The 23,659-nt window shown below is 47.4% G+C and overlaps 1 protein-coding gene across 1 annotated transcript; it reads left to right on the top strand.

Annotated features, from left to right (window-relative positions):
- Positions 1-1,150: 1,150 nt before the first annotated feature.
- On the top strand, positions 1,151-23,148 carry LOC140428402 (thyrotropin-releasing hormone receptor-like). Its single transcript, XM_072514813.1, has 3 exons — positions 1,151-1,281; positions 2,080-2,939; positions 20,645-23,148. Exons 2-3 carry the CDS (start codon positions 2,142-2,144, stop codon positions 21,056-21,058), a joined length of 1,212 nt encoding a protein of 403 aa, XP_072370914.1. The 5' UTR covers positions 1,151-1,281; positions 2,080-2,141; the 3' UTR covers positions 21,059-23,148.
- The last annotated feature ends 511 nt before the right edge of the window (positions 23,149-23,659 follow it).

Here is a 23,659-nt window from a genome sequence, read left to right as displayed (position 1 = left end):
CATGGAATAAACAGTGTTTCGTGTTTAAAAACCCACGTGTCCATAATTGTAAGCCCGCACTTAGGGAAAAAGCCGTGTGCTCGGAAAAGCAACAAATCCATTAAAGGGAGAGGTTGGTTGAACTCCATGATACATTTTGGGGTTCTGAAACGCCTCGCCCATAACAATATAACTCCATGAGCTAAATCCAACAGATAATTACCATGCACCGGTTATTTATCCACATTCGGGAAAACCATTTTTAGTTTCAGTGAAGGTGTAATCTTCCTGGTTTGAGTATTTGACTTTAACCTGCTGCCCTTCTGGCAATAATTTGTTTTTAGGGGAGATTGTTTTCTGCAACTGTATGTGGCTGGGGCAGTAGCTGCCTCTACTTTGTCCCTGTCTGCAGTTACAATGCTCTGGATATATCATGACTTCTCTTTGATGTTACCCATCCTGTGGATCTGGCTTTTTAGCATATAAGTGCCAATTCCCTTATTTCTCCACTTTGAAGTTGCCTCTTCATTACCCATTGCTCTCTCCTGGTCACAAAGGTAAACTTTGCTTTTCACACTGGTATGCTAATTTGCATATCCCCCTTTTTATTTGATCCCGATTTCATTTATTTATCTTAATTTTCACCAAATTCTAACACTGAATCTAAATCCGGGTTGGAGGGTTCCAGAGAGTAGGGGAAGGTCAAACTTCCCTGGCAATTCTCACAAAGTTCTGTCAGAACTTCTGCGGGGTCTTGAAGCGCTTCTTGAGGGGTGAAGGGGTGGGGGGGGGGGGTTGGTACGTCTGGTCTGTGGCGATCCAGAAGGTCTGGGCCAATTTGAAACTTCCTCCCTCAGCACCTGAAGTGCTCAGCTGCTTAGATCTTTTAGCTTTATCTTTTATTGTATTCCCATTTAATAAAAAAAAATAAACTATGGAAAGATCAACAATTTCCAACTGAGTTCTAACAAACTTAAAATGTGTTCAATCCTTCGCGGAATCCAATGGGCAAAGCTCAGTCGGACTCCTTCCTGGCAAGGAAGGTTTTACCTATTGCAATGGTGTCTTGTGGGGATTCGTGATTTCGGGAGGCTTTAGGACCTAGAAGTTGCAGTCGCCTCCGCTCCTCAGTCGTTGCAGTTGCTCTTTGGGCAGCTCGGCACTCTCCAGACGGCATTCAGGCGGGAGCTAAGGAGGGATGACAGCCTCTTGTCACTTTAGTTCAACCCGGCCATCGCAAACCACTCTTGGCTAGCAAGGTAACTGAGTCAAGACAGCGGATGAATATTGGCTCCTCACGAAGTAAGTGACACTTTCAGTGGAAATCATAATTTTGCCTGTTTCCTTTCACGGTTAACAAGACATTTAAAATAGTTTAAGGTGCAACTTAGTAAATCCTTTGACAGGTTACTGATCATTAGTCCACCAGTAATGTGCAATGCGCTGGTCTTCACACACGGGGAAAATTTCAAACTGAGGAAATAATCAGAATTGAACAATATTTCTGGACTTATTTTATCCCCGTTGGGTTGGGGGGGGGGGGGGGGGGACCTCGATTAAAAGCAGGAAGATGTATAAAGCAGTGCTCCCTATTTTGGAAATAGGAAAGGTTTGAGCAAATGGCTTGTAACAGGGTAACTTGAACCGACGGTGTCTCATTCTCAAGTGGAACTGGGTTAGGAATTGGTGAACGGGTTAATTAAATTTAAAATGTACATCTTGGTAAAATTACACGTAGCACATCAGATGCCCAATTTTCAAGTATCATTTAAAACATTACACAAGTTCAAAAGTATCCGGATGCAGTCGACATTTCCTCAATGAGGAGCCCCAACATTGTAATCCAGCCTCTTAGTTCCTACACGCTGTCCTTCCAAATGGTCTCAGGGATCATTTGTTTGGGAACAGTGCGGCGAATAAACCAGCGCAAAGGGAAGCGCCAGTCACAAATAAGCCAGTTCGTCAACCTCAGTTAGGGAGAGATTAAAAAAGAAACTTTCAGCTCAGGCTTTTTTTCTATTCTGTTGAAAAGTTGTTTCAAATTGTCTAACGTTCTCCGTTAAGTTAGGCTGTTGCTGTTTATTTTTATTTTAAACGTAGGCATCAGTGGCGCAATGAATCCCCAAACCTAAGGAACGGCAGGCAAGAGCAAGGCGGTGAGCATGGAGAACATAACAAGTGTGGTTGAGCTATTCAACAATTCGCTGAACCGTACTGAGGAGGTGGGGAGGATGCCTCAGAATCCTCTGGAGTATCAGGTAGTGACTATCCTCTTGGTGATGTTGATCTGTGGGGTGGGGATAGCTGGAAACGTCATGGTCGTGCTGGTGGTGCTGAAGACCAAACACATGAGGACGCCCACCAACTGCTACCTGGTGAGCCTGGCCATTGCCGACCTGATCGTCCTCCTTGCGGCGGGCCTGCCCAACATCACAGAGAGCGTGGTCGCCTCATGGGTCTATGGGTACGTGGGCTGCCTTTTCATCACTTACCTTCAATACCTGGGCATCAACGCGTCCTCCTGCTCCATCACCGCCTTTACCATCGAGCGCTACATCGCCATTTGCCACCCCATCAAAGCTCAGTTTATCTGCACCGTGTCCAGAGCCAAGAAAATCATCGCCTTTGTCTGGGCCTTCACCTCTGTGTACTGTGTCATGTGGTTCTTTTTACTGGACATCAAGCAGATCCAACACGCCAATGGCATTCAGGTGGTTTGTGACTACAAAGTGTCCAGGAACCATTACTTGCCCATCTACTTCCTGGACTTCACTATATTCTACGTGATCCCTTTATTCTTGGCCACAGTTCTGTATGGGCTCATTGCTCGGATACTGTTCCTGAATCCGATTCCCAGCACACCGCAGGACACGGCCAACAACTCCATTCACAAGGGACGTGCCAGCGCCTCCAAGATGTCCTGTCGCCGCAACAAAGGCGCGCAGTCCTCACGAAAGCAGGTAAAAACTGTCCATGAATTGCCATCTTCTGTCACTGGACCCGCTTCTTTCATCGTCTTTCATTGCTCGGTGCCAGACTTTATGCATGTTCACCTTGCCCTGGCATCTGGGAAAGGTACAGCATTTGACAATTCTGGTGCTTATCACTGGGTGACGGGTGTGTTTAAATAAACAGCACTTCCGCAACTTGCGGGGAGCTAGCTGCACACCTTAATAAACCAACCAGAGCATGGTTAGGCTGGTCCCGGAAATCAGGGCAGAAGCAAAATACTGGAAATCTGAAATAAAGATGCTGCGAATTCTCAGTAGATCTGGCAGCATCTGTTCAGAGAGGAACAAGAGTTAGCATTTCAGTTCGAGGAGCAGACCTGTATTTCCAGCACACCGTCTGTTTTTATTTTAGACAGCAAGGCAGGATTGTTTCCTGCAATAAAATTGCATTAATGCTAAAATTGACAGCTCAACATTGTAGTCATCATTTGATTTTTTTTTGCCGACTCTTATGCAATTCTTTTTCGACCAAACATTCATTTTTGCAATATTGGGGCAGCACGGTAGCACAGTGGTTAGCACTGTTGTTTCACAGCTCCAGGGTCCCAGGTTCGATTCCCAGCTTGGGTCACTGTCTGTGTGGAGTCTGCACGTTCTTCCAGTTTCTGCATGGGTTTCCTCCCGGTGCTTCGGTTACCTCCCACAAGTCCCAAAATAGACGTGCTGTTAGGTAATTTGGACATTCTGAATTCTCCCTCTGTGTACCTGAACAGGCGCCGGAATGTGGCGACTAGGGGCTTTTCACAGTAACTTCATTACAGTGTTAATGTAAGCCTACTTGTGACAATAATAATAATAATTATTAGAATATTGTTATTATTGTTGCACATTTGAAAGTACACAGTGCTCAAGATCACAAAGGCACACCCCTCTTAATTAGCCTAAAATAAACAAGTACCTTGTTTTTACCCAATGCAAGTTTATGTTTTGCAATTTAAAATGCCAGAGAACAGAATTCTTGAAGGTTACAGCAGGTGGTGATATGAAGCCTCTCAAAATATTGAGTTGAAATGATGTACTCCTCCTGCATTTTGAAACCGCTTACTCACTATTATACTACCCATTTCCATGCAACCAAATATTTTACAGCAACAAAAAGCATGTACTATGTTGTAGTATCCAAGTAACAGGATTCCTGAAACAAATAATAAGAAATAGAAAGTTGTCACAAGAACATCAGCAAATGATAAATATTTAGGGTCATCTTGTAAGATTTATAATGTACACAGATTGCTTCAACATTACTTGGTAAATTACCATGCACGCAATTTGGTTTCATTGCTATAAAAGCCAGACATTTGTCAATGCAGTTTCACTTACAGTAGATCATTTGGTCTTTTGTTTTATTTATGTCTTTAATGCCACCTGGAAATTCAATTTACCCTTAGAAATGCCAGGTACCCTTGTTTGTCTGTGGCATTTATTGGTAGCTGAGCCATAAAGATCAGGAAGATTTCACATTTGATCTGAGACCTATGCTAAGTTATTCGATTTCAGGCAGTAAGGCAAGCTTACAGTTGGCCTTAACACCCACTGGTCAGTGAGCCTAGAAGTTGTTGTACCCTGCTCCTGATTAGTGTCTAGTGACTATTGTTGGAAGTCACATATAAGTATCAAATAAGAGTGTGATGCCCTCTGCAAGCAAATAGCTTGCAGCCATTCCTTGTCAATGTTCACACATGAACAGTGATTATTTGGCCAAGATAGTGAAGGTCACGCACTGCCCATGGACTGGTCACCCAGAAAGAAAAGCAAGGAACAAGAAAATATTTTTCCATTATTTTTGATTCAGTATTTCAAGTTTTCTTCACCTGTTATTAACTAGATTTTGATTTGAAATTGGAATTTAAGTCTGCCATATCCTCTGAATGGTGAGTTACATTTTCTGATGGATAAACCATATTGGTTTTTGAATATCTCCCAAGTCAAATGCAAACTTGGATATACAACTCTCTCTTTCTTCATCCGAGACATTGACATATTTGGTGGAAAGCTGAGAGCCCAGTACAGATCCATGGGGAACACTGCTTGTCACATCCAAACACTCAAATAATGTTGCCTTTTTTCCCTGCTTTTGTCGCCTGTCTCCTAGTAAATTGCCACCATTTATCTACCAAATGGAAATTAATATGTACAATATTATAATATTCAATATAATAATATATACATAGAACATAGAACATACAGTGCAGAAGGAGGTCATTCGGCCCATCGAGTCTGCACCAACCCACTTAAGCCCTCACTTCCACCCTATCCCCTATACAACATCAATGGACTCTCCCCACTCACCAAGTTCATGACATCCTCAAAAATTGAACGAGTCAGACATAATCGACTCTCCACAAATCCATGCTGACTCTTTTTGATCTGCCGGTGCAAAAGTTTAGAGAGGTATTTTGAGAACTTAGGACAGAGATTGGCAACCTGTGGTGCCTGAAGCCCCCCCCTCCAATAGCTCTGTATCAGCCCACATGGGCTCCCAACATTTTCCAGTTGGTTTGAATTATCATGAGAAAAGCCAAAAAAAAGGGCAAAACATAAAGTAAGAGACACACTTCTATTGTGGGGACAAAAGACGAATCATTCCGCTGCACTTGATGATTGCAAATGATTATGTCAACAAATGACATCAATGTGCTCTGTTCAAGTGGTATACCTACACCATAATTATGGATAATGGGCTGGATTCTCCGTGTCTGCGGCTAAGTGACAGCTCGAACAGAGAATTTGCGGGTGTTTTACCACCTTAAAATCGGCAGCGACCCAACACCGATCCGGGACCGGCGAGGGGCTAGCAGCGCCGCCGGGTGAAACACCTGCGCCGAAAATGGCTGGTGAATGTCCGGGTCCATAGCTGCGCAAAAGCACGGCGATGACCTGCAGCGGTCGCAGCCGTACAACGTGGCGCAGTCCATGCGCAGACCCGACCCGCAATCCACGATCCCACATGCCACCCCCTGGCCAGCAGCACGGATCCCAGCCGGGTGTGACAGCGCTGGACACAGTGCGCAGCCGTCACCCTGGGTTCCCGACCGTTGAGACCACATGTGTCCCGTGCGGTCAGGAACGCAGCCTATTGGGGCAGAGCATCGCAGGAGGGCCTGCCAATGACGCGACAACGTTGCTACCAAGGCGTGCAGCGTGCAACACGATGATGCCATTTTGGAGGGGCGGAGCATGGCTGAGCGACCCTGATTTGGGCATCGGAGTGGATTCTCCGCCCAATCACCGATTACGATATTGGCATTGGGCAATGGAGTATCCCGTCCAATGCCTTTCGTTTTAGGGATCATTATTGTTTCTTATGTACCTGGGATGATAAATTATTTTGAATGTGCCATTGGAATCTTTTTTATCAGGAGATTCAATTGTTGAAAACATTGTCCTCATTCTATGCATTTTAAGTTCAGATTTGTTTTGAAGATGAATTTGCTGATAAAATTATTGTTATAAAAATCCATTTGCTACAAGATCTGTCCTGCATTTTTTTCAATTTAATAAGTACATTTCTGACTTTTAAAATTCAAAGTGGAAATATGCTGTTTGTTTCCATTAATTAATATGCAAGTTTATGCATAAATGCTAAACATGCATGTATTGGAAATACAGAAAGAAAAAAATTTCAAGATACATGCAATGTCAAAAAAAATTATAATTCAAAATTAGGTCTATTTTAACTTATTTATGATATAGATAAAACATATATTCTATAGGGACACTTCGCAATCTGCCATATATTTGCTTTACAGATGCCAAATTCTCACCTTGTGCCTCCGAATAGATTTATTTTACACAAATTGTTAGAAAGGATCTTTAGATAAAAATGATTGCTGACCTCTGGCTTAGAGCTTTAATAACTGAAGTCATGGCAACTAAGTATGGAGCAATTAAATCGGGGATGTTTAAGAAATCAGAATGAGAGGAACTCAGATAACTTGGAGAAAGAGTTAAAATAGAAACATAGAAAATGGGAGCAGGAGTAGGCCATTCGGCCCTTCAAGCCTGCTCTGCCATTCGTAATAATTATGGTTCTTCATCCAACTCAGTAACCTATTCCCATTTTCTGCCCGTATCCTATGATTCCGTTAGCCCCAAGCACTATATCTATCTCCTTCTTGAAAACATGTAATGTTTTGGCCCCAACTGCTTTCTGTGGTAGCCAACCCTTTTCTCTTCATATAGAAGTTTTTACAGTCAATTTTTATGTTCCCCACAACGTTACTCTCATACTCTATTTTCCCCTTCTTAATCAACCCCTTTATCCTCCTTTGCTGAATATTAAACTGCTCCCAGTTCTTAGGTCTGCCTTTTTTATGGCCAATTTGATTGCCCCTTCTTTGGATCTAATACTATCCTAATTTCCCTTGTAACCATGGTTTTGCCACCTTTCCTGTTTTATTTTTGCACCAGGTAGGAATGAACAATTGTTGCAGTTCAACCATGAGCTCTTTGAGTGTTTGCCATTCCCAGCCACCGTCATCCCATTAAGTAACGTTCCCCAATCCATCACAGCAAACTCGCGCCTCATGTCATCATAGTTTCCTTTGTTTAGATTCAGGACCTCAGTCTCAGAATCAACTACATCACTCTCCATATTGATGAAGAATTATGGTCACTCATCCCCAAGGGGCCTCTAATAATTAAAGTGCCAATGATTCTGTTCTCATTACACAATACGCAGTCGAGGATGTCCTGTTCTCCAGCTGGTTACCTAACAAATTGGTCCGGAAAACCAACCCTTATGTAGTCCAGGAATTCCTCCCCTATGGTATTGTTATTAATTTGATTTGCCCAATCTATATGCAGATTAATGATGCCCATAATTACAGATGTTCCTTTATCGCATGCATCTCTAATTTCTTGTTTACTGCCATTCCCAACATCGCCACTACAATTTTGGGGTCTATATACAACCCCCACTAATATTTTCATAGCATTTACAGTGCAGAAGGAGGCCATTTGGCCCATCGAGTCTGCACCGGCTCTTGGAAAGAGCACCCTACCCAAGGTCAACACCTCCACCCTAGCCCCATAACCCAGTAACCCCACCCAACACTAAGGGCAATTTTGGACACTAAGGGCAATTTATCATGGCCAATCCACCTAACCTGCACATCTTTGGACTGTGGGAGGAAACCGGAGCACCCGGAGGAAACCCACGCACACACGGGGAGGATGTGCAGACTCCGCACAGACAGTGACCCAAGCCGGATTCGAACCTGGGACCCTGGAGCTGTGAAGCAATTGTGCTATCCACAATGCTACCGTGCTGCCCTATTTTCTTCCCCATCGTGTTTCTCAGCTCTACCCATACAGATTTCACATCATCGGAGCTAATGTCTTTCTTCACTATTGTGTTAATTTCCTCTTCAACCAGCAATGCAACTGCACCGCTTTTTCCTTTTTGTCTGTCCTTCCGAAATACTGAATACCCCAGATGATCACTTCCCAACTCTGGTCACCCTGCAGCCATGTCTCCGTAATCCCAACTATATCATAACCATTTACATCTATTTGCACGATTAATTCATCCACATGACTGTGAATGCTCCACGCAATAAGGCACAAAGCCCGAAGACTTGTCTTTGTAACATTACTTGTTCCGTTCCCATTATTTTTCACTTTGGTCTTGTTTGATTCTGGCCTATCACTTTTCTTATTCCCCTTTCTGTTTTTTGTCCTTGTCCATGTTTTCACCTCCTCTGATTCCTGAATAGGTTCCCATCCCCCTGCTATTTTAGTTTGAACCCTCCCAGCCACTCTAGCAACTCCTCCTCCTAGGATATCAGTCCCGGTCCTGCCCAGGTGTAACCCATCCAATTTGTACTGGTCCCAGCTCTCCCAGAACTTGCCCCAGGAATCTGAAGCCCTCCCCCTCTCACCATCTCTTCAACCTCATATTCATGCGAAAACACCCTGCTATTTCTAATCTGACTAACACTGGTAGTAATCCTGAGATCCATACCTTTGAGGTCCTCCTTTTCAACTTACTTCCTAACTCTCTATACTCTGCTTTTAGAACCTCATCCCTTTTTTTTAACCTATGCGATTTGTTCCAATGTGTACTACAGCTACTGACTGTTCACCCTCCCCCTCCAGAATGGAACAGCTCAGAGACATCCTTGACCCTAGCACTAGGGAAGCAACATAGGGTGGCACAGTAGCATAGTGGTTAGCACTGTTGCTTCACAGCGCCAGGGTCCCAGGTTCGATTCCCGGCTTGGGTCACTGTCTGTGTGGAATCTGCATGTTCTCCCTGTGTCTGCGTCGGTTTCCTCCGGGTGCTCCGGTTTCCTCCCACACGTCCCGAAAGACGTGTTGTTAGGTAATTTGGACATTCTGAATTATCCCTCTGTGTACCCTAACAGGCGCCGGAATGTGGTGACTAGGGCCATTTCACAGTAACTTCATTGCAGTGTTAATGTAAGCCTACTTGTGACAATAAAGATTATTATTATATCATCCTGGAGTCTCATCCGGCCATAGAAACGCTTATCTATTCCCTTACAATTCTATAACCATTGAATCTCCACACTTTTTACTCCTCACATGTGCAGCAGAGCCACCGGAGACATGGCTGCAGTGTGACCAGGTTTGGGAAGTGATCATCCAGTGTAACAAATTTGGCTGAAGCTGCTTTCCCCTGAGAGGCCATTCCCCCAATGGTATCCAAAGTGGAATATCTGTTTTGCAGGAGAATGGGTACAGTAGGTTCCCACACTGCTTGCCTGTTTTTTTTGCACTGCCTTGTGGTCACCCATTGACTGCCTGCCTTTGGAGTCTTAGCCTGCCGGGGACCACCTCTCTATACGTACTATCCACTATACTCTGCAACTCGCAGATGCTCCACAGTGTCCCCAGCCACTGTTCCAGCTCCAAAACCCAGGCACCCAGGAGCTGCTGCTAGAGACACTTGAAGCAGACATGCTGGCCCTGTGCATTGGAAAGGTCCCCGGCTTCCCACATAGAGCAGGATGAGCACACCACAGCTTTGACCTCTGCTGGCATGATTTACCTCTTTAATTAAAACTTTTGAAGATACTTAAAATAAAATAATATCAGTTACTCTTTGATCCTTCTTCCCTGGTTTTGTTACAACAGAATATAGCCCTTACAAACGATAGGCCGCAAAACTTACAAATTATAAGCGCCAAAAGTAGTAAATACTTACCCGACCGTACTTACCAAATCATCTGCCCTGTGTCACTTTTGAATCCTGATGTCACCTCAGGAGCTCTAAACTACAAACTAACATTCTGCTCTCAGTCTCTTTCTCACATTCTTTTATCCTCCCGGCTCCACTCAGTCTCGCTCATTGTCGTGCTATTTTATGCTCCCAGCTCTGCCCTCTGCTCCTTTATCCACCCGGCTCCACTATCAGTCACACTCTTTCTCACACTCTTTTATCTCCTGGCTCTGCTCTCAGTCGCGCTCTTTCTCATGCTCTTTTATCGCCTATGCTTTGCTGTTTTTTCTGCGCTGTCACCCTTTGTTGAGCTGAAGTAGGGAGTGGTGAGGCCATGGAGGGATTTGGAAATGGATGAGAATTTTAAGATCAAGGCATTCCTTGTCTGGGATCCAATGTACGCCAGTGCGATTAAGGATATGGGCATCACAACTTTGAATTCCTTATGTCCATGAAGGATGGGGGGTAAGAGGTTAGCCAGAACTGCAATGGATAGTGAATTCTAGAGGTAACAAAGGTATAGATGAATGTTTAAGAAACAACTGAGCTGAAATAGCCAGGTGATGTAACAGAGGTGAGAGGAAGTGATTAGGTGTGATGGAATGGATAGGAAGTCAGAAGCTCATTTTTGGGTTGAATATGACACCAAAGTTATGAACAGTCTGGTTCTGCCTCAGGCATTTGCGAGGACGTGAGATGGATTCCAATGAATGACAATGTGAACTAAAGAAGCAATTCACAACATATTACTCACGACCTAACAACATCAAATTTATTGTCAATAACAAGAAGTAGTAATGGAACCAACAAAATCTACACTTCAACAACTAACCTTCCAATTATCTCCCTCAATTTGTGTGGAGTTCAGATTTGTTTGAGACCTTACCTCATTGTATAACTTCCACCAATATCTGGTATGACATGAATCAGTGTCACAAGGAGGAATTTAATATTTATGATAGGGGTGTTGCCTGCTGGAGGGAGAACTAACAGGAACACTGCGTTGTCTCTGTTGTGGAATGCTCGGCAGCATTAAGTAGCCAGTATTAAGGATGGGATTTGGCGGGTCCATTTGCCACAGACCCTGGTGAGGTACATAACCTGGCACCCTGGCAGTGCCCCTGGAACTGCCATGTTGGCACTAACAGGGGTGGGCCCTCTGGGGCGTCCAGTGGGTGTTCCCCTTATGTGTGGGAGGGGTGAGATGATTGTTGAGAGGGGGGTTTATGCATGCATTGGGGTGGGGGGGTGGAGACTGTGGAGGGGGTAGGGCTGGTGCCAGTGATGGGGAGTGGAGGGCGGTGCCAGTGACGGTGAGGCACCTCGATTCTGGTGGGAGATGTCATATCACCCCAATGCTTGCATGGTGTAGGAGGGCTGCCCCAATATTTGCATGGCAGGGGATGGTTGCCCTTCTGCGTGTTAGGGTAGGAGGTGTTCCCCTTGTCTGTCGCAGGGTCCCAATCTCCTGGGGGAGGGGTCTCAATCTCCTTGGGGTGCTCCCAATCTCATTGGGGAGAGGGGAGACTTTAATCTAACATTGAGATCGGGGATCCCTTTCAGAATCCCGGTCTTACTGGCCTGTTTAGACCCCCCCCCCCCTCCCCCCCCCTCCCCCCCCAATCTGGCTGTGTGATCCTTGCCAGCACTTTGAAATTGCATAGAGTGCTGTTTAATCAGATGAGAAAAGTCATCTGTGAAGCCAATAGGTTTCACACAGCTTTTCTAGCCTGATCCAGAAATCTGCAATTTGGGAAAAATTCCACCCTTGGCATTACTCGGGATTATGCACCCGGGAGCAAGCACCTTGCACACTGCAGCCCCCCTACAACACCACCCCCTCACCCCCAAACGATCTGAGAGCTGGCCTGTCATAGGCCGGCAACTCTCCATTATCATCAGCGCAACCGGGAACAGGAGCTGCTGCTCCTAATGCACCCTCCAAAGGCTCAGCATCAGAGGGGGACCCCAGGCCAAAGGTAAGTGAGGATGGCTGGTCGTTGTGGGTGGGGATCATGGGAGGGGGTTTGGAGGTAAAGGCTGGGACTACTGGGGGAGGGAGAGGGAGGGATGTGGAGGGGAGGGAGGGGCTGGGGTAGAAGGGGGTGGGGGGGAGGGAGGGGCTGGTGGAGGGAGGGGCTGGTGGGGACGGGCTGGAGGGAGGGAGGGAAAGGGGGAGGGAGGGGCTCAGTGGTGGGAGGGGCTGGGGAGGGAGGGGCTGTGGGAGGGAGGTGCTGGGAGGGAGGGAGTGACTGGGGGGGGGTGAAGGGCTAGAGGGGGAGGGGCAGGGGATGAGGGGCTGGGGGGGGTTGCAGGAGGGGGTTGGAGAGGGTGCGTGATGGAGAGGGTGTGGGCCGGGAGGAGGGGGGGGCGTTGGGAAGGGTGCGTGCTGGGGAGGAGTGGGGAGGGGAGTTGCTGGGGGGGGAGGGAGTGACTGGAGGGGGGGAGGAGCAGGGGATGACGGGCTGGGGGGGGGGGGGGGTTTGAGAGGGTGTGTGATGGAGGGGGTGCATGCCGGGAGGAGGGGGCGTGGGGGTGGTTGGGAAGGGTGCATGCTGGGGAGGAGTGGGGGGGGGGGGAGGTGGTTTGGGGACGGTGCATGCCGGGGAGGAAAGGGGAGGGGTTGGGGAGGGTGCGTGCCAGGGAGGAGTGGGGGGGGGGGGGTTTGGGGAGGGTGCGTGCCGGGGAGGAGAGGGGGGTGGGGTTGGGGATGGTGCGTGCCGGGAGGAGAGGGGGGAGGGGTTGGGGAGAAGAGGGGGGGGGGACTGGAGAGGGCGAGTGATGGAGAGGGTGCGTGCCGGGGAGGAGTGGGGGGGGGGCGGTGGTTGGGGGGTTGTGGGGGGGGGAGCGTGCAGGGGAGGAGAGGGGGGATGGGTTGGGGAGAAGAGGGGGGGACCGGGGAGGGCGAGTGATGGAGAGGGTGCGTGCCGGGGAGGAGGGGGAGGGGGGTTGGGGAGGGTGCGTGACGGGGTGGAGAGTTGGGGGGTTGGGGCGGGTGCGTGCCGGGGAGGAGAAGCGGGGGTGTTTGGGGAGGGTGCGTGCCAGGGAGAAGTGATGGGGGGATTGGGGAGGGTGCGTGCCAGGGAGGAGTGAGGGGGGTGCATGCCAGGGAGGAGAGGGGGGGGGGCTGGGGAGGGCGAGTGATGGACGGGGTGCGTGCCAGTGAGGAGAGGGGGGGTGGGGTTTGGAGACGGGTGCTCGCCTGGCTATGTGCCAGCTGGCAACAGTCGCGACCATGCAGCCCATGGCACCAGGCTGCGTGAGGTGGGGTGGGGTATGGGCAATGGTGACATGTCGTCTGTCTCCCCCACCCCCACCCCCCACCCCCTGCAGGCCGTTATGTTTGGTCATCACCGAGCGATGTTGGCCGCCGTGGCGGGAGCCGCACTTCTACATGTTGCCCTGGGAGAGCTGGAGCAGGGAGGCAGCGGTGGCTGCCGCAGAGGAGCGTGCCGCAGGGAATCAGGTGACAGCCGCCCAGGCTGGCGGGCCGCCCACATGACAGGATGAGGAGGAGGAGGAGGTGATGGTGCCACGGCGACGGAGACATCTGATGAGGCCTCGTGTGTACCGGCCCCGTTCGTCGTACCAGGACCTCACGGAACAGGCATGCAGGAGGAGACTCCAGATGAGTCGGGAAACCGTGGCACACATCTGCCACCTAATGGCACACCTGGCACCACGTGGCACTGGGGGAGGACACCCTCTCCCCGTGGCTGTCAAGGTCACGGTGGCCCTGAACTTCTATGCCACGGGGTCTTTCCAGGAGCCGACTGGGGATCTGTCTGGCATCTTGCAGGCATTGGTGCACCGTTGCATCCGTGCAAATACAGACGCCCTACATGCCATTGCGGACCGCTACATCCAGTTCCCTGTGCACCGGGCCAGTCAGGCTGCCTGGGCAGCGGGCTTCGCTGCGGCGGCCAGTATGCCCATGGTCCAGGGAGCGATCAATGGGACGCATATCGGGGTACGGCCACCTGCGGATAACAGGGTCGTGTTCACGAATAGGAAGGGGACCTATTCCATGAACATTCAGGTGGTCTGTGACCACCGCATGATGATCCTGCACCCCTGCGCCCGGTACCCGGGCTGTGTACATGACTCATACGTATTGAGGCAATCTTTCATCCCCACCATGTTGAAGGGACGCCTCCCCCCGGCTGAGGGACTGGTTGCTGGGCGACGGGTTACCCGTTGCGGTCGTGGCTGATGACGCCGATACGGAGGCCACAGACTGACGCAAAGAACCGCTACAACGATGCTCATGCAGCGACTAAGGGTGTGATAGAGAGGTGCTTTCGGCTGCTAATAATACGCTTCAGGTGCCTGGACCGCTCTGGCGGGGCCCTCCAGTACCCATCAGGTAGGGCGGCCGCATCGTTGTGGTCTGCCACGTCCTGCACAACATAGCCCAGCAGAGGGGCGATGTGCTGCAGGCAGAGGAGGGGGAAGGGGAGGAGCAGCAAGATGAGGCGCAGACCTCCCCAGATGAGAAGGATGGGGGCAATGGTCAGGACAGATGGGCTGGGCCAGCGGGCACGGGACAGGCAGATAGCCGCCTGGTTCATGGACTATGGGGGCGTGGGAATCGCCGAGTATGGGCACAGATGCAGCCTATCACCCTCACCCAACCTACCAACACCAACCACCCTCACCCTGCCCACCCAACACCAACCACCCGCACTCCACCCGCATGTACACCACCCCTCCATTGCACATTCACCTGCGGCACAACGGGCCGGGCTCACACGGTCGCCGGTGGAAGCGTGTCTATTGCAGGCCATGGAGGATGATGACAACCCGCCCTGCGATGAGCTCTGGGCTGTACATCATTGGACAATGTCTGACCCATCGCCACCCTCCACCCGGACCGTCCCTGCATGAGACCGTGACACTGCAGCACACGGTCCCGTCGTCAGTCCGAAGGGATGGCGAGGGCGACTCGGGGGGAGGGGGGGGCACACTCACCTGAGGCCGATGTTCTATCACCCCTCACACACCCACTGGCGCTCACCTCACACCACACCCCCGCACACATTGGACAGAGCACAAAGGCAGCTTCTGTAGGTGTGAAAGTGATTTTAATAACAAACAGTTCATGCATGTGCCCTAGCCCCAGAACTAATCTGTGCCCTGCACCCATGCCAACTTACTCAGTGTTTAATTTCTTGGCCTTACGGTCCCTATGACATCATCTAGGTGGTTCCCCAGATGGTACAGCAGAACTGGGGTGGACTCCTGTGATTCCTGCCCTGTGACTAGGGACCCCTCTGGCGGCCGTTTCCTGGGGCGGCCCGGCCTAGATGGGCCAGGCTGCGGCTCGGGCAACTGGGATGGCGAGCTGCCTGCCTGTCCTGCCCGTTGTCCACCAGATGCACCTGGGACGGAAGGGGGGGAGTCCGAGGTGTCGCCGTGTTCCGGGACCTCCCCTACAGGGGAAACCGGAACGGGCCCCAGCACTTCCTCCTCCCTCGGGGTGCCCGATGGTCCCCAGGCCTCTACATGGGTCGGGGATGCGAACAGGGATGCGCTGCCAGTCCTGGAGGCCCGCCCTGGTATCAACAAGGGTCTGCAGGTTTGCAGCCATGGAGCTCAAGGAGTTGGCCTTCCCTGACTGTGTCTGGGCGACGCCAGCCAGCACCTGGGCAATTGTGCCGATGCCCTCAGCGATGGCCTGCTGAGACTGAACCACTGCCTGCTGAGACGGGGCCACGGCGTTGAGCACCTCTGCGATCTGCTGCTGGCTCAGGCTCATGGCTGCCTGTGAGAGGGCAGCCATGTCCTAGGCATGAAAGCCCCACACCTTACATACTGCGACCCATGTCTGACACCATCGCACCCATTGCCTCCACCGCAGACGCCACCCGTGCAGTGTCAGCCTGGGTGGCACGCATGACCGGCACCACTACCTGCTCCTGCATGCGGGTGGACTCCTAAACCTCGTCTGCAGCTGCCGCAAGCCGGCCGTCACCCCTGTCAGTCGTCCCTTGGTCCATGCCTGTATCGGGTTTATGGGTGGGTGTTATATTGGGGATATGGAGGAAGGGGGATATGGGGGGAGGGGAGATATGGGGGTAGGGGGATATGGGGGAAGGGGGGATATGGGGAAGGGGATATGGGGGAAGGGGATATGGGGGAAGGGGGGATATGGGGGAAGGGGGATTGGGGGAAGGGGGATATGGGGAAGGGGGATATGGGAGATTATGGAGGAAGGGGGGATATGGGGAAGGGGGGATATGGGGATATGGGGGAAGGGGGTATGGGGAAGAGAGATATGGGGGAAAGGGGATATGGGGGAAGGTGGATATGGGGGAAGGGGGAATATGGGAAAGGGGATATGGGGAAGGGGATATGGGGGAAAGGAGAATATGGGGGATATGGGGGAAAGGGGATATGGGAAAGGGGGATATGGGGGAAGGGGGATATGGGGGCAGGGGTGATATGGGGGATATGGGATAAGGGTGGATATGGGAGAAGGGGTAAATGGGGGAAGAGGGATATGGGGAAGGGGGATGTGGGTGGACATGGGGGAAATGGCAGAAGGGGGATATGGGGGAAGGGGGAAATGGGGGAAGGGGATATGGGGGAAGGGGGGATATGGGGAAGTGGGATATGGGGGAAGGGGGATATGGGGGATATGGGGAAGGGGATATGGGGGAAGGGAGATATGGGGAAGGGGATATGGGGGGATATGGGGGAAGGGGGATATGGGGGAAGGGAGATATGGGGGGATATGGGGGAAGGGGGATATGGGAGAAGGGTGGATATGGGGGAAGAGGGGATATGGGGAAAGGGGGATGTGGGGGATATGGGGGAAGGGGCGAAATGGGGAATGGGGGATATGGGGAAGCGGGATATGGGGGAAGAGGGGATATGGGGGACGAGGGGATATGGGGGAAGGGGGATATGGGGAAGGGTGGATATGGGGGAAGGGGGATATGGGGGAAGGTGATATGGGGAAGGGGGGATATGGGGGAAGGGGGCTATGGGGAAGGGGGAAGGGTGATATGGGGGAAGGGATATGGAGGAAGGGGGGATGGGGAAGGGGGAAAGGGGGGCAGGCAGTGAGGAGTCTCACTTGGTGCTGCGCGGCAGTTGGCCATTTTGCCGAGTCTCCGGATGATGCCGTCGCGAATGGCGTCACGCCGCTACTAGCCCATTTGGGGCCAGAGAATTCGCGACATTTCAGGGTCCGACGCCGGAGTGGTTCGCGCAGTTTTTGGCGCCGGTTTCGGGCCATCGCGCCGATCACGGAGAATCCCGCCTCAGGTTTCACTCTACTAAATATGGGAATGATTATTTATTGAAAATATGTATCTGATAAATATATGTCAAAGCTTTTCCTGACTAAAGTTAAGGTTTAAGGAACTGTCTCATCAAGCAAAACTTCATACAAAGTTAATGTCAAATGAAAAAGAAATGTTAAATGAAATAAAACCTCATATTGCCTGCTTCTGTATTTCGAAAACGAATGTGCTAAGATGCAAACATATTTGTGTCTAATGAAGTTGCTTGTCTAACTGTGTTCATCAAAATATTGTGAATGTTGTATTTTGTAGTTCAATATTTGTTTTATTTTTTTCCTGGTTACATTCTACTTTCCACTCAATACCCTGCATAAGTTTTTTTCCCTGACCACAGTAAATTGTTTCTAAATGACACTGCATTAAAATAACTACCCAGTGAAATTACATCACATATATCATTTCCTCAAACGGAGCCTCCCTGATAGTTTGCCCCTCATCAAATCATTGATAAATGAGCTCAAGAGATTGTTATACGCATTTGCACATGATCTGTAAATAAAAGGCACAGTAAGTTATATTGAGGACCAAAGGAAGCTACAATGGAATATTGTTCAGTTGGTAGAATGGGCAAAATATATAGCTGATGGAATTCAATGTCGATAAATGTCAGGTGCTACACTTGCATAAAAAAATGAATTATACTTTGAAAAGTAGAAAACTGGAAGGTGTGGAACAGTAGAGAGAATGGATGATTCATTGCGGAGAATTCTATCAAGTCCAATAGAAGAACCTGCTGCCATGTTGTTGAATCAAACTTTTTAATTCCTTCGTTGTCGTCATGTCAGTGGAAATGTAAATCTTTTTAGTTTATTCAAGTTAATCACAACCATAAAGTTACCATGTTGTTTTAAAAATACAATGTGGATTTTTTTCAGGTGTCCTATTCTTCCCATTTAATCCTTCATGCTCTGATGACTGACTCTGGGTTGCAGCCTATGATTGAAGTATCCAAAAATCATAATGTCAGATTACCTATTGATTTGCTGAAAAAACTGGACATTGTTCATATTGTGCTATTTATTTGTTGCAAAACTACTGAATCTGCTGTAGATCACAGATACAGACGTTCCAGTTACTTAGAGTGCCAATCTTGACTCAGGGATATTACGCTTTCTTCTAGGTCAAAAGACCGTGGCCAGGATTTTATGCTCCCCTGGTGGGTTTTGTGGCTGGGTGGGGGGGGGGGGGGGGGGGGCGTAGGGGGAGGGGCGGGGAGTTGCATCTCATTGGAAGCCCCCTTCTTCTGTGGTGCCCTCCCATTTCCAGACCTCCCTACTGCCCTCCCCTCAGCCTATCCCCATTATCACTTCTCCCCCTACTGACCCCCCAGGGCAGCCCCTCCCCTCCCCTCCCCAGACCTCTGCCACTTACCTCCCACCGGCTCCCTGCACTTAGTCCCAGGCACGGCGCTGCACTGCCTCTACTGGTCGCTGCAGCACTAGGACCAGATGGGCTGGAGAGCTGTCGGCCCAACTGATTGACTGACAGCCCTCCAAGGCTGTACTTATTTCCAAGTTGGGATCAAGTCCCACTTGCTGCCAATCAGTGCTCATTTGAACGTGAAATGGCAACGGCCTGTCGGAGTCGACAGGGATATGTTCAATTCCGATTCTCTGGATGGCAGGGGTCAAGCCCCCACCCATACAAAAAAATCAGTTCCATTCCAGAGATATGAGCACCAAATTGTAGGCTGACACACCAGTGTGGCAATGTTGCACTGTCAGAACTGCTGTCTGTTAGATGAAATGTTAAAATGAGGACCCATTTGCCCAGTCAGATGTACATAAAAATTCAATGGCATTATTTCAAAGAAACTTAGGATTCCTTTTCAGTGGCATGGCCAAAATTTATCCTTCAATCAATATTGCTAAATTAGATTCTCTAGTCATAATGTCTTTGCTTTGAGTCTTGCTGTACGCAAATTGGCGGCCACAATTCCTATATTACAACAGTAGCGAGACCAAAAGTGCTTCCTTGGCTGTAACGCACCTTGAGACATTCTCAGGTTGTCAAAGGTTTTTGTATAAAAGCAAATTCTTTCTATCTTCCTTTGATTGTTGTTTATGGAGCAATATTACCGTTCCTGGTATTGATGTTTCAGATAGATCTATTCGTTTGTTTTTATCCAGTCATTAATTTTATAGTTTTGGGATTTGGAAACACTTTCTTTCTAAATAATTTCCTGCTTCATTTAACTTACAGCAAGTATAACTGACTCAATGTCAGATATTTGTACTTTACTCTCTTAATTCCAGACATTTATATCTGTTTGTTTTCCCTATGGTAAATAACAATTAGGAAACAATGCTTCCGTGTGTCACCATGGATAGCCAATGTTTCTGACTTGTACATGGTTTAAGTATAATAATCCTGACTCAGTTGTCTTTTCTCTCGTCTGCTACGCACACATTCCCAAATGATTTATCGATATTCAGGATATGGTCCCGAGCAGACTGTCTATTATCCTCAGTGCCAGATTTGCTCACTGCAAGTGTTATTGCCCAGAGGGTCAAAAGATTGTGGATTGAATTCCCACGCCATAAACTGAGCACAGAACCAAATTCACACTGAGGAACCACTGCATTATTCGAGGTACTATCTTCCATATCAGACATTAAATTAAGGCTCTGTTAGCCTGTTTGGTTGGGCATAGAAATTATCATCATACTATTTTTGTATAAAAGAGAGGAGTTGTCCCCGGTGCACTGGTCAAAACTCTGCCATCAACCAATACGACAAAAACATTAACTGGTCACTCGCCTCATTACCACCTGTGGGGTCATCTCTGCACAAATTGATTGTCACGTTTGCCTACAAAATAACAGTGACAGTGAAACACTTCGAAACATCCTGAAAGTTTGCTAAACAAATTAAAATTCTGTCATTATTTCTCTTGTTCTGCATGCATATTAGGAATGCAAATTATTGGAATAAACATGGTTTGCATTGTTTGGTGTGTATGTAAGTCCCCAGTTATGTTTCCCTTTTTTGTTGGAATGGAGGAAAAGTGCCTCTCCCATAAATAAAGGTTTCTTGTCTGCAGGAAGTTGTATCTTTCTGGATGATGATTTATCACAGAATCCTCAGGGACATTAGTTTACAGATTCAAGAATTAAAAGTGAGACCATTAATTCTGTTTGTTATGCATTGCTCCCCAGGTCACTAAAATGTTGGCAGTGGTGGTCATCCTTTTTGCCCTGCTCTGGATGCCCTACAGAACCTTGGTGGTCGTCAACTCTTTCATGAACACGCCCTATTTGAACACCTGGTTTCTATTGTTCTGCAGGATGACCATTTACCTGAATAGCGCCATCAACCCTGTCATTTACAACCTAATGTCTCAGAAATTTCGTGCTGCCTTCAAAAAACTTTGCAAATGCAAACAGACACGGGCAGAGAAACCATCTGCCTATAATGTGCCTGTTTACTACAGTGTAATGAAAGATATGTCACATGAAAGTCCTGATCATGATCTAACAGAGCAAGAGGATATTAATGGCTACCCAATTTCTAACAAGAAGTTAAATTTTGATAATACCTGTTGTGATACCAACACATTCAGTGTTGCCTGAAGCGGTAATGATCATCTTATAAAACTTGTTAGAGAAAATTAAATACCTATTTGGCAATCATTTGGTTTAAAAATGATCTATTAATGTCCATTGCTTACACACGATAAAATATTCTCAAATGAAATGTTAATTCCTTGACAGTTTTAAAATAAAATATTTGAAGGTTTTATGGGACAGTTATGTTTCTCAAATACTCACGCTTTAAATTATAATAAGTTAAAAACTTTGATTTCATGTCTGGAAATTAAAGCTGTCATATTAAAAGCAATTAGCTGGATGAGTGCAAAAGATAATTTATAGCAAAATAGTAAACTTGATTTATTACTTGAGTTTACACTTGAGCTACCAATTACATTTCCAACACTCTTTACCCTCACACAGTCTGTTAGTAGTCAAATCTTTGAAATATGTCTGTTACGTTAGCCATTCTGGTGTAAAGATTCAGCTTCTTATTCACAGAGCATGTTGATTTAACATGTCATTGGATGAATTCAAGAAAAGTTCCAGAAATCTCCTGAAGCTTTGCCACTTTAAATATTTGTTAAGGGGAGCAGCAACTGCTCCCACAGGAAAAAATATAACACCACAATAATTATATTGCTATGTTTCTTCCTTGAGTGGTAGCAGAAATGTTAGAATCGGGTAATTTCAGGTTAGGTGATGTGAAATAAATAGGTAACTTCTGGAACATTTACAGTGTTTTTTAGATCCTTATTTATGGTAGCTTTATGACAATCATAAAGAAAATTAAGTGCCATTTCTTCATGTGACTAAATTATTAATAAATCATAGTAATTTTCAATAGTTACCTTTTTTGCTCAACATAATGTAATAAATTACATTATTTAGATTAAAAATAAAAGTATGCAGCAGTACAAAAATGCAAAATTGATCAAATATATTGGTTTAATATTTATCTTTTTCTATTGTGCCCAGACTTCTGAATCCAATCCTAGTAATTCACAAAATAACTTTCTGTTGAGGGTCTTTTAAAATAATTACGCTGATGTACATGATTTGCTACTGTTTATATAGAAATGTCCTCAAACATATGTTGCAGCTCTGCATATTTATTAGGACTAAGACTTTGAGAGAACATCACAATGCACTTTCTGCGAATGTTAATATTAAGTAAACATACTATAGGTTAATTTATTGAACTTGTTATAAATTATTGTCATTCTTTTGTCAGCACTGTGCATAGTATGCAACTGTGTTTTAAATGCAAGTGAATCACACGCATACAACAAAATATACCTACAGCTTTTAAGTAGTTTTGTGAATTTGGTTGAGGCTAGAATGCCAATTAACAAGCTTCAGAGTCATGTCTGCAATTATTCATGCTGTCAGTGTAAACCGGAAATTAAGTGTATTTTGGGAGTATTAGATATGTTTCTTTGTAAAGTGTAATGATTTAATGTATATTGCAATCGAAAATATTTTCACTGTAACAGATTTGTGATCCTTTATTTATACATAGCACAAATCAAACGATTCCATAAGTTGTTGTATATGTATTGTATTGTAAAGTTATAAGGCTGTATGTAATGTTCAGTGAATGTTCTTGTACTTAAGTATTTGTCCATTAAAGTGATAAATACAATGCCCATATCTTTGATTGATATCAGAAAATCTGACATCTCTTGGTCTGTTGACCTGTAGGTAATAGCACCTCAAGCACAAATCTGGTGTTCTTGATTAATAAGGAGATTTATTGATTAATAAAGGGGTTGGAGTTGTGGGGAGAAGGCAGAAGAATGGGGATGAGAAACATATCAGCCATGATCAAATGGCGGAGCAGATTCGATGGGCTGAATGGTCTAATTCTGCTCCTATATCTTATGGTCTTAGACAATGTTATACTTTCTTAAAGTCCATTGCCACTACACTCCTTATTTCCTCACCTATTAGCTTTCGGTTGAGAATCTTTTTAATTGTTGTTGTCATTTTAGTTTTCTCTGCATTTAACTAAATCATAGAATCATAGAATTTACAGTGCAGAAGGAGGACACTCGGCCTATCGAGTCTGTATCGGCTCTTGGAAAGAGCACCCCACTTCAGCCGACATCTCCACCCTAACTCGGTAACCCAGTAACCCCACCTAACCTATGGGCAATTCAGCATGGCCAATCCACCTAATCTGCATATCTTTGGACTGTGGGAGGAAACTGGAGCACCTGGATGAAACAAACGCAGACACAGGGAGAGTATGCAAATTCCACACAGACAGTGACCCAGGATCGGAATCGAATCCGGATGCCTGGAGCTGTGAAGCAACTGTGCTAACCACTGTGCTGCCGAGCCCCTCATGGATGATCCTCAATGCCATCTTCCTGCACAATCCCGTATCCCTGATGTCATCAGTATCTAGAAATCCATTGACTTTTGCTTTGAACAAATCTAATGGCCGGAATTTTCTGGCTATTCCTACTGGAGCGGTCCAGTGGTCCCATAGACAGCGAATCCCGATGTCGGGGGGATGCATCCAATGGGAAACCCCGTTGACAGCGGCAGGACCAGAAGATCCCACTTCCGGCCAATGAGAGGCCACCCACGCCACCATGAAACAGGTTGCGGGGGAGCGTGAAAAATCCCACCAAA

The sequence above is a fragment of the Scyliorhinus torazame genome, chromosome 8, assembly GCF_047496885.1.
Source record: "Scyliorhinus torazame isolate Kashiwa2021f chromosome 8, sScyTor2.1, whole genome shotgun sequence".
In the NCBI taxonomy this organism is placed as follows: domain Eukaryota; kingdom Metazoa; phylum Chordata; class Chondrichthyes; order Carcharhiniformes; family Scyliorhinidae; genus Scyliorhinus; species Scyliorhinus torazame.
The sequence above is the reverse complement of the archived record's forward strand: the minus strand, read 5'-3'. Positions and strand labels throughout refer to the sequence as shown.